Here is a 16,077-nt window from a genome sequence, read left to right as displayed (position 1 = left end):
AAAGTAAAACATATTGCTTTTTTTTCAAAAGTCGCTCTTTTTTTGTTTATAGCGCAAAAAATAAAAACCGCAGAGGTGATGAAATACCACCAAAAGAAAGCTCTATTTGTGGGGAAAAAAGGACGTCAATTTTGTTTTGGTGTAACTTTGCACGGCCACGCAATTGTCAGTTAAAGTGACGTAGTGCCAAATCGCAAAAAATGCTCTGGTCAGGAAGGGGGTGAAAATCTTCCGGGGCTGAAGCGGTTAAGTACTGTGCAAAGGTTTTAGGCGGGTGTGGAGAAATGCTGTAAAGTAGGAATGCTTTCAAAAATATACATTTTGTTTGTTTTTATCAATTTACAAAATGAAAAGTGAGAAAACGGAAGAAAAATCTAAATCTTATCAATAATTGTTGTGATTACCCTTTGGTTTAAAACCAGCATCACTTCTTACACTTGCACAAAATCAGGTATTTTGTAGGATTAGAGTCAGGTGTATGAGTAACCAAATATACTAAGCAGGTGCTAATGATCATACATTTCAAATGTAGGTTAAAACATAGTTATTAACTAAAACAGAAAGCTGTGTAGGAGGCTTAAAACTGAGTAAGGAACACCCAAACTCTGCTGCTAAAGTTGTCAAAGGTTGTGAGGTTGTGAAAAGACAATTTCATGTCACAGGTCATGAGCACAGTAATGCCCCGTACACACAGTCGGATGTACGATGGGAGCTTGTTGTCGGAAATTCCGACTGTGTGTAGGCTCCATCGGACATTTTCCATCGGAATTTCCGTCACACAAAATTTGAGATCTGGATCTCAAATTTTCCGACAACAAAATCCGTAAATTGTCGTAAATTCCGATCGTGTGTACGCAATTCCAACGCACAAAGTTCCACATATGCTCGAAATCAAGCAGAAAAGCCACACTGGCTATTGAACTTAATTTTTCTCGGCTCGTCGTACGTGTTGTACGTCACCGCCTTCTTGACGTTCAGAATTTCCGACAAGATTTGTGTGACCGTGTGTATGCAAGACAAGCTTGAGCATCCGTCGGAAAAAAAACATGGATTTTGTTGTCGGAACGTCCGATCGTGTGTACGGAGCATTACGAGACACAAGGTAGTTTTACTGCATCAGCAAGGTCTCTCCCAGGCAAAGAATACAAAGCAGACTGGGGTTTCAAGATGTTCTGTTCAAGCCCTTTGTAAGAAGCACAAAGAAATGGGCAACCCTGAGGACTGTAGATGCAGAGATCAGCCAAGGAAACTTAATGCAGCAGATGAAAGACACATCATGCTTACTTCCCTTCAACATCAGAAGATGTCCAGCAGTGCCATCAGCACAGAACTGGCAGAAACCAGGGGGACCCAGGTCCATCCATGTACTGTCTGGAGAAGTCTGGCCAGAAGGGGTCTTCATGGAAGAATTGTGGCCAAAAAGCCATACCTCTGATGTGAAAACAAGGCTAAGGGCCTCAATAATGAATGAAAACATAGGAACTGGGGTGTAGAACAATGGCAGAAGGTGCTCTGGAGTGATGATTCAAATTAGAAATATTTGGCTGTAGCAGGAGGCAGTTTGTTCCCCAAAGGGCTGGAGAGCAGTACAATAAGTGTCTGTAGGCAATAGTGAAGCATGGTAGAGGTTTCTTGCAAGTTTGGGGCTGCATTTCAGCAAATTGAGTTGGAGATTTAGTCAGGATCAATGGTGTCCTCAGTGCTGAGAAATACAGATAGTTATCCATCATGCCATACCATCAGGGAGGCATGTGATTGGTCCCAAATTTATTCTGCAAGCGGACAATGACCCCAAACATACAGCCAATATCATTAGGAATTGTCTGCAATGTAAAGAACAATTAGTCCTGGAAAAGATGGTTTGGCCCCCTCAGAGACCTGATCTCAACATCATGGAGTCTGGCTGGAATCACATGAAGAGACAGAAGGATTTGAGGCAGCCTACATCCACAGAGGATCTGTGGTTAGTTCTCCAAGATGTTTGAAACAAACTACCTGCCAAGTTCCTTCAAAAACTCTGTGCAAGTGTACCTAGAAGAATTGATGCTGGGTTGAAGGCAAAATGTGGTCACACCAAATGTTGATTTGATTTGGATTTCTCTTCTGTTCATTTACTTTCCATTTTGTTTGTTGATAAGACATACAACGTTTTTTAATCATTCTTATGCAAATCATCGATTCTGTATTGGTTGGCACTTATTTTATCCTAATATCATACCTGTACTTATTTTGGCGTGGACTTCTCCTCCTATCTTTGCTATTGTGGTAATAAGGACATGCATAACCCTGGCGACAAAGTCGTGGAGGCTTTTTGCACTGCTCTGTCTTGTAGTGTCCTAGAACATATGTGGTATCTGCAAATAAAAAAAAAATAAATAAAAAAAGAAGATTAACTTCAATGGCTCCACTCACACGGCTGGTAATATTTGCACAATGTCTAGTTATGAACTCTGCCAGTAGAAGGGTAGAGGGCAGAGACTTTTGGTTGTGTTTGCCCTACACACCTTAAATATTTTCTAAACCCAAGAACAAATATGTAATATCCTGCAGCTTACCAATCCTTAGACATGGCGACTGCATTAGCTTTCTTGTTTAGGGTTAAGTATATTTTCTGCAAGTACAGAGAAATGTCTGTTGATCCTGATATAAATCCAGCATCTTTTTACCATCCTGGGTGCATCTCCTCCTCCCTAGGTCACAGAGAGGGGGAGGTGTTTGTAGTCCAATCTGGAGATCAGTTTAGGGTGACAACGCTGCTCCTCCACAGAGCAGCAGGTAAGTGTTGTCACCCTAGGACAGTAAATGTGTTACTGACAGGACCACCAAGGCTGAAAGAAAAGCCTGAAAATGTAAAACACACCCCATGTAAGGTCGGGTAACTGGCAATGTTTACATTTTTTGTGCAGGGGGGTTTAGATACACATAAACAAGAACTGTAATCAACGTTTCGGGCTATTTTGTAACAGGGTACAAAATTGTCTAAAGCCCTGACTGTTTTTTCTGGTTCCAGGGAAATGTGTGCGGGAGCGGTCATCGCTGATTTGCTTCTAAAGTCCAGTTTCTAAATAAACGTAAACATGAGCAAAAAAACATGTTATAAAAATTGCAGCTTTTACTGCAATCCTCCCCTTCATCCAGTTGATAGATTTGAGATAGATTTGTGTGTCATCAGCGTAGAAATTATATTGGAAGCCATAGGAAGCTATCAGCTGACCCAGGGAGGAGGTGTAGATTGAAAATAAGAGAGGTCCAAGAACAGAACCTTGAGGTGATCGTAGTATTTGAGAGGCAATAGGGTCCAGGGGACAGGTGGGCATTGGAAATGAGTTTAGCAACTTCGTCTATAGCAGCAGGTTTGAATAAGGTTGTTAATTGTACCTGTTGACATGGGGTGTTAAGTAGGGGAGATACCTGTAGAGTGGAGATTTCATCACGAATTGAAGTATGTTTTTTTTGGATTTTCTGTAATGCTTTAAAACTCTTTTTATGTATAATATATTGATTGAGGTATTTTATTATTAAGTGTATAGGAACCAATATATTGATTGAGTGCTGTATTTATAAAATCCCTCATCTAAGATCAAATTTTGATCTATTACAGCAGCTATATCGATAGTAGCTTTACTTGGCACGGGTTTATATGAATTAGTATTAAATACACAAGTAGTAATTTAAAGAAATGCTTTCAACTTATTGAGCCCTTATGCCGTGTACACACGGCCGGACTTTTGTACCAAAATTGTCCGACGGAACAAATCTGTCGGACAATTCGACCGTGTGTGGGCTTCATCGAACCTGCAGCGGACCTTTTCAGTTAAAAATGTTACGGACTTAGATTTGGAACATGTTTCAAATCTTTCCGACGGACTCGAGTCCGGTCGAAAAATTTGTTTGTCTGTATGCTAGTCCGACGGACGAAAACTGACGCTAGGGAGGCTATTGGCTACTGGCTATGAACTTCCTTATTCTAGTCCGGTCGTACCTCATCACGGTCGAATCCGTCGGACTTTGGTGTGATTGTGTGTACACAAGTCCGATTCGACGGAAGTCCGTCGAAAGGTACAACGTGATTCAGTCTGTCGAAAGTCCGGTCGTGTGTACACAGCATTAGGGCACATTGAATTATGGTCATATCCAATGCGACTTCTTTTGTAGGAGGATCTTGTCCCTATCTCCTGTTTGTATGGACATCTTGAGATGATATATATTCCTGTATTTTTTAATCCATCTGTGGATGATTTGTGACAAATATAAAGTGCTTAGCCAATAGGCTTTTTTCCCTTTTCTCCTATGATGTTCCTTATATGCTCCCCAATTACTCCCCAATCCCTGACTTTCAGTTCCTATTTCATTCTTACCCACATATATTTTTTTTTTACATGGACATGTGATCACATAAACATAGGAAGCAGTATAACACACGAACACTGTAATGGTAAAACGATTTAGACCTTTTATTATTCCCAAAGACTAATGATAATAATAATAATAATAATATGGTGTGGTGAGTTCATACAATGTACATATGTGGCCATGCACATGTGTATATATACCATAATAGCTTTGTATTTGAAATGTATGTATTCTAATTATGAACTATTTATCTGATTCGAGATATAGAAGCTCCTGAAGAAGCGACATTTACGGTCGCAAAACATGTTTTGCATCTTTTAATTCTTCAAGGACCTTTGAACACTCCAACAGCGAATGCCAGACCCTAGTGTGGGCCTCTTCCACACAAACCAATATAGCCCCACAGGAAGTATACAAGTGGCTTCTGTTTTCTTGGGTTGATCAATGGGTTCCTATATGTGTACCCAATATTTACCATATATAGTATCGAGTATAAGCCGACCCGAATATAAGCAGAGGCACCTAATTTTACCACAAAAAAACTGGGAAAACTTATTAACTCAAGTATAAGCCTAGGGTGAGAAATGCGCAGCTACTGTAAGTGGAAAAGAGGGTCAACAATGCCCATTTGCAGCCTCACTGTGCACATTTGCAGCCATAGGTTGCCCGAACTTCAAACTCAGTAGTTAAAGGTTCCTAGATGCCCCCTAGCTGCAGCCAAAATTTGGGGTCTCTGGACGCAAAGGGTGCCGAAATGACATTGCTGCAGATGGACACAGTTGCCCGACTTTGGGGCCCCAAAGTCAGTCAACTGTGCTAGGTGCTAGGAACCCCAAATTTGGTGTGCAAACCCAGTGGAACTAGCACTACAATATATCCAAAGCCACCAAGTGGCCCCGAGATACGGGGCCCCAAATTCGGTTCGGAAAATGTCAAGCACTTTTCTGCAGCAGAGAATGACATTTTCTGAACATAATTTGGGGCCCCGTATCTCTGGGCCACTTGAAGCTAGGAACCCCAAATTTGGCGTGCAAACCCAGTGGAACTAGTACTATGACATATCCAACTGGAGTTCTTAGCATCAAGTGGCTCTGAGATACAGGGCCCCAAATTCTGTTCAGAAAATGTCATTCTCTGCTGCAGAAAAGTGCTTGACATTTTACAAACCAAATTTGGGGCCCCGTATCTTGGGGCCACTTGGTGGCTTTGGATATGTTGTAGTGCTAGTTCCACTGGATTTGCACACCAAATTTGGGGTACCAAGCACAGTTCACAGTTTGGGGCCCCAAAGTCGACCAACTGTGTCCATTTGCAGCAATGTCATTTCGGGACCATTTGGGTCAAGAGACCCCAAATTTTGGCTGCAGCTAGGGGGCATCTAGGAACCCTTAACTACCGAGTTTGAAGTTCGGGGGACCTATGGCTGCAAATGTGCACAGTGAGGCTCCAAATGGGCATTGTTGACCCTCTTTTCCACTTACAGTAGCTGCGTATTTCTCACCCTAGGCTTATACTCGAGTCAATAAGTTTTCCCAGTTTTTTGTGGTAAAATTAGGTGCCTCGGCTTATATTCGGGTCGGCTTATACTCGATATACTATACTATATACCAGGGATATGCAATTAGTGGACCTCCAGCTGTTGCAAAATTACAAGTCCCATCATGCCTCTGCCTCTGGGTGTGATGCTTGTGGCTATTAGTCTTGCTATGCCTCATGGGACTTGTAGTTCTGCAACAGCTGGAGGTCCGCTAATTGCATATCCCTGCTATATACGGTAAATATTGGGTATACCCATTGATCAACCCAAGAAAACAGAAGCCACTTGTATACTTCCTGTGGGGCTATATTAGTTTGTGTCAAAGAGGCCCACACTAGGGTCTGGCATTCGCTGTTGGAGTGTTCAAAGGTCCTTGAAGTATTAAAAGATGCTCGGAGGCGCATGCGCGGAGTCTAGCGCAGCGGACATGTCCTGCTAGAGCTCCGCTCCGTGAAAAGGGAGAACCGCTGTATAAAGGCAGCCCACCGTCGTTTTTCATTCAAAAAACGAGACATTATACTCCTGAGAGGTGAGAGAAAACTTTGAAAGCAAAATGGTACTAGGGGGAAACCGGAATAAATATAAAAATGCCCCCAGCGGAGACACACAGGCTAAGACTGCAGTGAAATTGGCGCCAGTCCCCTCAGTCTCCTCAGCCTCAGGCATAATCACCTCAGAGAGCAGGAGAAAGACAAAGCTGTCACAGCAAATCTCCTCAGATGAATCTGACACAGAATTATTTCTGTCACAAAAATCTTCACAAGAACCAGCAGTAACTCCAAACCTTATCAAACAATTTGAGAAAATGCTACACAAAGCATTAAAGATTACCTCAGAACAAATAACCAATAATCTTACTAAAGAAATCAGAGAATTGGGGAACCGTACAGCAGCGCTGGAAATTAAAACTGAAGAACTAGAAAACACAGCACAGGAATTTATGACTGAAATAGATCTTCTTAAAGAAGAAAATATAATCTTACAAAACAAATTGGAAGATTATGAAAATCGCGCAAGAAGGTCAAATTTGCGTTTCAGAGGCATTCCTGAATCGATCGTTGACCTATCTTCTACAATAACAGCTTTATGCCAAGAATTACAACCAGGAATACCGATCGAAAGGTTGGAATTGGATAGGGTACACAGAGCCCTCATGCCTAAAAAAACAGATGGACCCCCTCGAGACATCATAGCAAAGTTCCATTTTTATCGAACGAAAGAACAACTTTTATTTGCGGCCAGAGAAAAAAAAAACTTAACCTTTCAAGGTCACAATTTTCAGATTTTCGCAGATCTCTCTCAAGTTACTATCTCTAAAAGACGTGCCATGAAAATACATCTGCTGGAACTGCAAAGAAACAATATCACATACCAATGGGGTTTTCCATTCTCCATACGTTTTACCTACCAAGGAAACAGGCACATTTGTAGATCTCCGAACGAACTACAACAAGCTCTACAAGATCTTAACTTGATCAATGGAACATCTGCAATTAATACCTCACGAAGACGAACAGCATCCGCTTCTTCACTACCAACTTCATCCCCAGCTATAGAAAAAAACGGCAACCAGCATGTCCACAAGAGAGGCCGCTATATATCCCCTCCACAAGAACAAGAACTAGATCCAATGGACTGAAAGACTATTTTTCCAGGAACATGAATTTAAACATAAAATATAAAATTAACTAAAAAGATATGCTCTCAATGAATACATAGCATATTGGATGCATTCACAATGCAATTCTTACATGAATTTACATCCCATACTTGTATTCTAATAAATAGAATACAATATGGACAAGGGTAAATCCCAGATTCAAGTAACAATTATATATGCTTAACATAATCATCTGAGAACATAGATCTTTTTAGTCCCATATTTATTCCCAAAACATGAAACCAGGTTTGGTTTTTGTTTTTTTTTTTTGTTGTTCTCTTTTCTTTTTTTTTTTTTATATAAATGGAATGGTTTAAAGTAGCTCTCCTTATTTATTGTATGCAGCATTGAGTTCCACACTACTATAATCAAATAAATAAGGAAGCTCAGTCATGTCAGGAGAATTATAAATTTATTTCTTAGATATATTGTTATATAGATTATATACACATATTTTTTTTTTTTTTTTTGTAAAAAAAAAAAAAACAAGAGGTTTTTTTATCCAGATGCTATAGCCCATACTATTATTCTAAAAATAAATATAAGATGGGCTAGATTAACTCTTTACTCAGATGTCATCTGAGTTTGTTGAATATTATCATACGAAAACACCATTCCTATAAGTTCCATACTTACTTCATATTTTGAAACTAAGTAGCTTTTTCTTTTTCCCTAACCAGATTGGTTAAAATACCTTTCCTATTTATCAGTTGCAACTTTGAATTAAACACTATTATTATCAAAAGAAGACCTAGTCATGACTGAAATGATACAAATTTACTTCTATAAGTGATACTTTTAGGTAAAATACTGAAACAAAGTTTAGTAGTAAACCTAAACACTAACCACAAAACATATTTTTTTTTTTATATATATATATATTATTTTTTTTTTCTCCTCTTTTTCCAGACTGGATAGTTTATTCTACTTAAATAACAGAGAATTTAAACAATCTTTATTTCATAAGTGTTAAGTTTTTCTTCAAAACATTAGATAATATAGAGATATTTCGTTCTAAGCCTTAAGGGCTACAAATTTACATCCTAGTGATGTTATTTTTCCTTTTTACATTTTTTACAAAGTGGTTCTCCTGCTCACGGAAATTCCGTGCGCCTCACCTAGTCTTCCTCGGATCCCCCCCGCTTAATATGGGGAGACCTGACGAAGGCCTTCGACCCCCTGTTGAGTGGTTTCACCCCTCACCACGGGCAAATTCTGAACACCTTAGTATTTTATTCTTAAGCTTATGTAATGAAATCTTACCTGTTTTCTTCTTCTTCCCTAAACCAGATCACACAAGATTCTTTTTTCTCTTTCTCCTTTTCAAGTCCGTATGGGTTGAGTCCAGCGTTCTCCAAACCAGAATAATTGGTAAGTGCTGCCTACTGACTCAGTTACCATGGCTCCTTTAAACATCTTATCCCTCAATGTGCAGGGACTCAATGTGCCACAGAAACGTACTAAAGCGTTTAGATCATTCCAAACACAAAAGGCACACATTGTGTGTATTCAAGAGACGCATTTTACAATAAACTCAACACCTAAATTTTTTAGTTCATCCTATCCACAAGTATTTACTGCCTCGGCCAATACCAAAAAACGCGGAACTTTAGTGGCATTCCACCGCTCCACCCCAATCACAGTCCACTCGGAAATTAAAGACCCGGAAGGACGTTATTTAATCCTGACGGGAAACATTTTAGATACAGAAGTAACTGTGGTCTCCTATTATGCTCCAAACAAACAACCAATTCCATTTTTAACACATCTCTTGCAAGTAGTTAATGCACATAAAATGGGAACAATTATAGTATGTGGTGATTCCAACCAGGTTCTCCTCCCATTTCTGGACAAAACTCCATATACGTCACCTCGAAACCAATCTAAAATATCCCTCTCTCAACTTCTTTCGAATCACAATCTAGTTGATTCATGGAGGGAGAGTAACCCAACAAAAAGAAACTACACATATTTTTCACACCCCCATCAAACATTCAGTCGTATAGATCATATTTTTTCTTACCACAGGGATGATACCAGAAATTCTATCATCAAACATAATCCCCATCCCATGGTCTGATCACAACGCAGTCCTAACCACCATTACATCCACTATACCTAAAACTCAAGATAAAACATGGTATCTACCAGAAATATTACTCAAACAACCTATATATAGAAATAAAATTGAACATGCATTGAAAGAGTATTTCATACTCAACAAAAGCCCAGAAATTTCTCCAATAACACTTTGGGAAGCTCATAAACCGGTGTTGAGAGGGATATTTCAGCAACAGATTGGTATACTCAAAAGAGAACGTAGAAATCTTGCACGAAAATTAGAAACACAGTTTAATTCCCACTTCTTAGCGTTTCAAAACAATCCTAACCCAATTACTAAAAGTGAACTAGAGAAGGCACGCCTGGAATATGATCTTTTTCTAACAGAATCAACTGATAAAATATTACGTCGTTCCAGGCATGCCTTTTATATGAAATCGAATAAACCAGGCACATACTTGGCACGTGCACTCAAAACAACTAATAAATCTTTTAAACCAATTAAGCTGAAGATATCTAAAAATATATACACTAGTAATCCCCTTAAAATTGTCCATAAATTTCGTTCCCACCTAAAAACACTGTATACGGAGTCAAATTCGTTTAATTTAAACGAAGCAGATTCCTTTTTCTCAAAAATTAATTTACCTGAATTATCTGATTCACAAAAAGCGCAATTAGAGGAACCCATCAAGGTAGAAGATGTAGCAAAAATCATCAAAGAATTAAAAATTAATAAAAGACCAGGACCTGATGGTTATTCAGCATTATATTATCGTACCTTTTCAGACTCTATTTCCCCCATATTAACAGAAACATTTAATGCACTACTTGAAAACAATTCATTTAGACAGGAATCCTTAATGGCGATCATATGCATGATTCCTAAGCCTCATGCAGATGACACATCCTGTACTAACTACCGTCCTATCTCGATGCTTAATATAGACATCAAAATTTTGGCAAAAATTTTTGCGTCCCGTCTTGGTGATTTCATTGGCACTCTTATAAATCGTGATCAGGTTGGCTTTATGCCAACTCGCCAAGCAGGCGATAATGTACGACGAGCGGTTCTTTTAGCACAAATTGCCAAGACCCGACGCATTCCCTCCTGTTTTCTTTCACTTGATATTCAAAAAGCCTTTGATTCCATATCTTGGCCATACTTGCATTATATGTTACAAAAATGGGGTTTTGGCCCGAATTTTGTAAACTGGATCAAAGCTTTATATAATAAACCCAAAGCATACGTTAAATACGCAGGGTATAAATCTGAGGCCTTTAACATTGAGAGGGGCACTAGACAGGGGTGCCCGCTTTCGCCCCTGTTGTTTGCCCTCCTCATAGAACCTCTAGCCCAACGAATTAGATCAGAACCAACCATAACTGGAATTGAGATAGGAGGATTTCATCACAAACTATGTCTATTTGCGGATGACATCCTCTTGTTTCTTTCATCACCGCAAATATCAGGCCCCAATTTGATGCCAATACTTGATGACTTTGCTGCCTTTTCGGGTCTTTTCATTAATTCTAAAAAATGTATAGCATTAAACATATCCCTCTCAACATTGGAATTAAATTCAGCTAAAAACGGTCTCCCATTTACTTGGGCAGATAAATCTATCCCTTATCTAGGAATACATCTCACTGCATCCTATTTGGATCTTTTTTCAGCTAACTACCCTCCAATGATTAAAAATATAACAAATATGCTGAAATCCTGGAATCACCTCCCTCTATCATGGTTTGGAAAAATTAACACAATAAAAATGACAATCTTACCCAAATTATTATATTTATTCAGAGTTTTACCTATCCCAATTCCTGCCTATTACTTAAGAATTATACAAAGAAAAGCAAATTCATTTATTTGGGGCTCCTCTAAACCTCGTACGAAACTGCATACATTATATCTCCCTAAGTTGAATGGTGGTCTAGGATGTCCCAATTTTGCCTCTTACTATAGAGCGGCTCATATAGCAACTTTAACTAAATACCATACACAACATGAATCCCCTCTTTGGGTGTCAATTGAAGCAGCTGACTGCGATCCCTTATCAATCGCAAATCTGCTCTGGCTTTCGCCAAGAGATCGTAGAAGGTTAGGTAACCCAATTACCAAACATTTTATCTCCATGTGGGACAAATACAAACTCAGAAATCAATTACAATCTTTACATAACCCTCTATTATCTTTCTATAAAAACCCTGCATTCTACCCAGCATGGGTCTCACCTAGATCTTTCAAAGCATGGATTACTTATGATGTACTAAACATGCACAAATTTGTAAATTCCTCATCCTTTATTCCCTTCCCAACCCTCTGCGACAAATATGGATTACCTCAATCAGAATTATTTAGATATCTTCAGATTAAAAATTTCTTTATGCCTCTCTTAACCACAAAATCTCCACTGACTCAATTCACTACATTTGAAAAATTTTGTAAAGATAATCCTCATGCTAAAGGCATGATTTCGACCCTTTATGCTCAATTAGTAAACCAACCTGAAACGGAGAAACCATCATATGTACAGAAATGGGAGGGAGATTTAGAACGAACACTGGAAACAACAGAATGGAATCAAATTTGGTTAACAACCAAATCGGCTTCCCCAAACATACTAGCAATAGAGGCTAATTATAAAGTTTTAATACGATGGTACCTTGTACCGGTTAGAATAGCGAAATATGTGCATAACTACTCGACAGAGTGTTATCGTGGATGCTCTGACCCAGGTACTCACTTTCATATTTGGTGGTCATGCCCCAAAGCACAAATCTTTTGGAAGGCTATCTTTACTATTGCATCTAAAATGTTAGGAATATCCATCACCCCTGATCCTGCAATGGCTCTCATTAACCGAAAACCAGAATTTTTAACACATAACCAATTTAAATTACTCATCCAACTATTTACAGCGGCGAAACAAACACTGGCAAAAGCCTGGAGATCTCCTTCATTGATAGTGGAAGAGGTAGTAAATCGAATGAACGTAACCATGACTCAAGCTAAAATGGTAGCCATTGACAATGACTCGTTTGTCAAATTTGATAAAATATGGCAACCATGGATTAGCAACTACTTGCCTTCAACTTTTAACAAAGAAGTTTTACTACCATGGTAACTGACCCAGTGAACCAATGTCTTTAGTGACTGCGATGGACCTCGCCTCGACTCAACCATACGGACTCTTCCCTCTATTCTTTCTTGCACTTCCTCTTTCTATCTCTCCTTTCTTCTCTACTTATTCTTTTTTTTTGTTTTATTTGGAAGCTCATACTAACCATAGAACACAACTCCTCTTACAACCAGCACCATTTGTATGTATTATTAATACCATAAGAACTTATAATGCAATATATAATCTACATTGTTTAAATATGTATTTCTGAGCTTCATTTCCTTTATTGCATAACTTGTACTCACTGTAATGTCAAATACCGCATTGTATGTACAATAAAATCTTTTGACAAGAAAAAAAAAAAAAAAGATGCTCAACATGTTTCAGGACCGTAAATGTTGCTTCTTCAGGAGCTTCGGATATGTCGTAGTGCTAGTTCCACTGGGTTTGCACACCAAATTTGGGGTTCCTAGCGCCAAGTGGCCCCGAGATACGGGGCCCCAAAAACGGTTTGGAGAATGTAATTCTCTGTTGCAGAAAAGTGCTTGACTCGAGTATAAGTCGAGGGGGGCATTTTCAGCACAAAAAAATGTGCTGAAAAACTTGGCTTATACTCGAGTATATAGGGTAAATGTGTTTTATTAAATGCGCACTGTATATGTAGTCATTATATCTGAACCATTAAAATTTGTTATATTTTTCTATACGTGCCGTTAAAAGTCCATTTTTCCTTATCTTTCAATTTTTATATATTAGGATGTGGCACTTTGGTATTTAGGGTGTTATGATTGCCACCCTAGGGCACAGCAATCAAACTTTTCTCTATTTTTTCATATCAACATGAAAACTGACAATATCCTCATCTCTTTCAGTCAGATAATAAAACGATTACACCAAATGTTACTATTAGACATATTGGGGTTGATTTACTAAAGGCAAATAGACTGCACAGAAAGATCACTTACCTCCACCTCAGGCAGTCTCTGCTGGCGCTGTCAGCTCCTCCATCCTTTGGGTGTCATCTGTAGCAAGTTGGGTGCTAAGAAGGCGCCTGTGCGTGCACACTCCCAAGCTAGGATGTGTGCACCTACAGACACACACAGCCACGCCCCTACTCCCTACTCAAAGGGGTTTGACTGACAACAGCAGGAGTCTATGACTCCACTGCCCTCAGTTTCTCCTGTGAAAGTAGGAAGTAAAGGGAGTGGTTTAGAGCCAGAGACAGCGCTACAGCAGTGACAGAGAGACAGGTAAGTGTTTAGGAATGGGGGGGTTAGTGGGGCTTTAGCACTACTTTAAAAGTAGCTTTGGTTACACTACCACATCAAGTCATTACTGCAGTCATGTGTGTCCAAATAACTTCTTGAACATCATCTTACAAAATCTGACTTTTGCCCACATTTTGCTGGACTCATAAGGCCTTAAGGGTGTTCTGTTTCAGTAGGGATTTATGAGAGTTTAAATGCTTCAGAACTGTCACATCAATGCAAGCCTTCAAAAGTTAGCACATCTGCTACGATATTAAAAGCAGCCCTTGCCTGTATGTAACCCCAAGGTTTATATTTCAGTATATCTGGCATCATATCTCACTGTATACAGTTTTCTAAACAAACTGTTTTTTGTGAATATGTTGCAGTGTGCCTGACCCGGAGATCCTGCCAGTAACAGTACTTCGTGCGTTGAAGGAAAAAAAAAGACTTGATTTCCCCATCCACGCATTCAAGGTGGATAGATGAATCCTCCCCACTGAGCTATTGTATTCTGACAGCGAGGACACTTCCCCACCATCAGAGTACACTGATCAGTTCTGCCAGCTACAGCCGGCGACACTGATCAAGCAGGGAAAATCTAGCAGGCTGGTTGACTTCTGTACAACCAGCCTGTCCATACATGGAACAAAGTTTGGCCTGTCCCTGCAGAACCAGCCAAATTCAGATCCATGTATGGCCAACTTAAAGCTAGCTATATACACCGAGATTTCACTTGGTCAGTCCACAGGCAGAATGAGAGAAAATTAATAGATTCCTCCATCAATGATAAACAGTGTGGATAGAGGAATATTCACTGCCAGCTATTGTATTCAGCAGCTAGGGCACCCTCGACTGCTTGAACACCTGAACAGTGACTGCATCTGACCAGATGAAATCACTGTTCAGCTGGGAATTTTCCACATGGCTCCTTCAATTTTTTTAATCTGCTTTTATGAACTTGGGTGGTGATTATAGGGCCACCCACAGCTTGAATTTGGGTTGAAATTCGAGCCATGTATGGCCAGCTTAAAGTGGTTCTAAAGGCAGAAGGATTTTTATCTTCATACATTCTATGCATGAATATAAAGAAACCTTCTGTGTACAGCAGCCTCCCTAATACTTACCTGAGCAGCAACTCGATTTAGCAATGTTGCACGAGAGCCTTGGGCTGTCCGAGACTCTCACTCCTGATTGGCTGAGGCACAGCAGTGGGCGCCACTGGCACCCACTGCTGTCAATCAAAGTCAGTGAGCCAATGAGGAGAGAGAGGGGCGGGGCCAAACCGCGGCTTCCTGTCTGCATGGACACACAGAGCAGCGGCTCGGCTTGGGTGCCCCCATAGCAAGCTGCTTCCTGTGGGAGCACGCGGCAGGAGGGAGGGACCAGGAGCGCCTGCGAGGGACCCGAGAAAGGGAGGAACTGGACTGCTCTGTGAAAAATCACTGCACAGAGCAGGTAAGTATAACATGTTTGGTATTGTTAAACAAAAGTACAAAAAAAAACTAGACTTTAATATCACTTTAAGCCATTGCCTTGAAATAAGCAGAAGTACTGTAAGCCGGCCTTGTGTGCTCCTTCATTTGGCTGTTGGGCTGCCTATCAGGAGCTTGCACGGCAGACTGAGAGCTGAGTGGATTAGTGTTGTCAGCCTGTCGTTACTACCCTGTTTCCCCAAAAATAAGACCTAGCGTGATTGTCGGTAATGGCTGCAATCTAAGCCTTACCCCCCAAATAAGCTCTAGTTAAAGTCCTTGTAGGTTTTATTTTCAGGGTAGGGCTTATTTTTGGGGAAACGGGGTAGGGCTTATTTGGGGGGCAGGGCTTATATTGCAGCCATCACCGACAATCACACTAGGTCTTCTTTTCGGGGAAACAGGGTAGCAGAATGTCCAGAAAGTCCAACTTCAGGAAACTTTAAAATGATCCCCTGCAGTGGAGCTACGCCCACGCTGCAAGGGTTATTTGCTCATTTATGTCTGGGTGACACAGAAAAAAGGATTTACTTACATAATCTTCCACTCCTCCTCATTGCTAGACCAGTCTTCTTCTCTACGTTCAAGGGGTCTAAAGTCCTGACATCATCAAGAT

General features: G+C 40.0%; 1 protein-coding gene across 2 annotated transcripts in view; it reads right to left on the bottom strand.

The window, feature by feature from the left end:
• Positions 1-16,077, bottom strand: part of UNK (unk zinc finger) — a 94,001-nt gene that overhangs the window by 39,389 nt on the left and 38,535 nt on the right. For both annotated transcript variants that reach the window (XM_073608137.1, XM_073608138.1), the window contains one exon: positions 2,219-2,354. In XM_073608137.1, the coding sequence (XP_073464238.1) occupies positions 2,219-2,354 (136 nt within the window). The remainder of the gene's footprint in view (positions 1-2,218; positions 2,355-16,077) is intronic.

The sequence above is a fragment of the Aquarana catesbeiana genome, linkage group LG12, assembly GCF_042186555.1.
Source record: "Aquarana catesbeiana isolate 2022-GZ linkage group LG12, ASM4218655v1, whole genome shotgun sequence".
In the NCBI taxonomy this organism is placed as follows: domain Eukaryota; kingdom Metazoa; phylum Chordata; class Amphibia; order Anura; family Ranidae; genus Aquarana; species Aquarana catesbeiana.
Note: the sequence above shows the minus strand (reverse complement) of the source record. Positions and strands in the feature narration are given on the sequence as shown.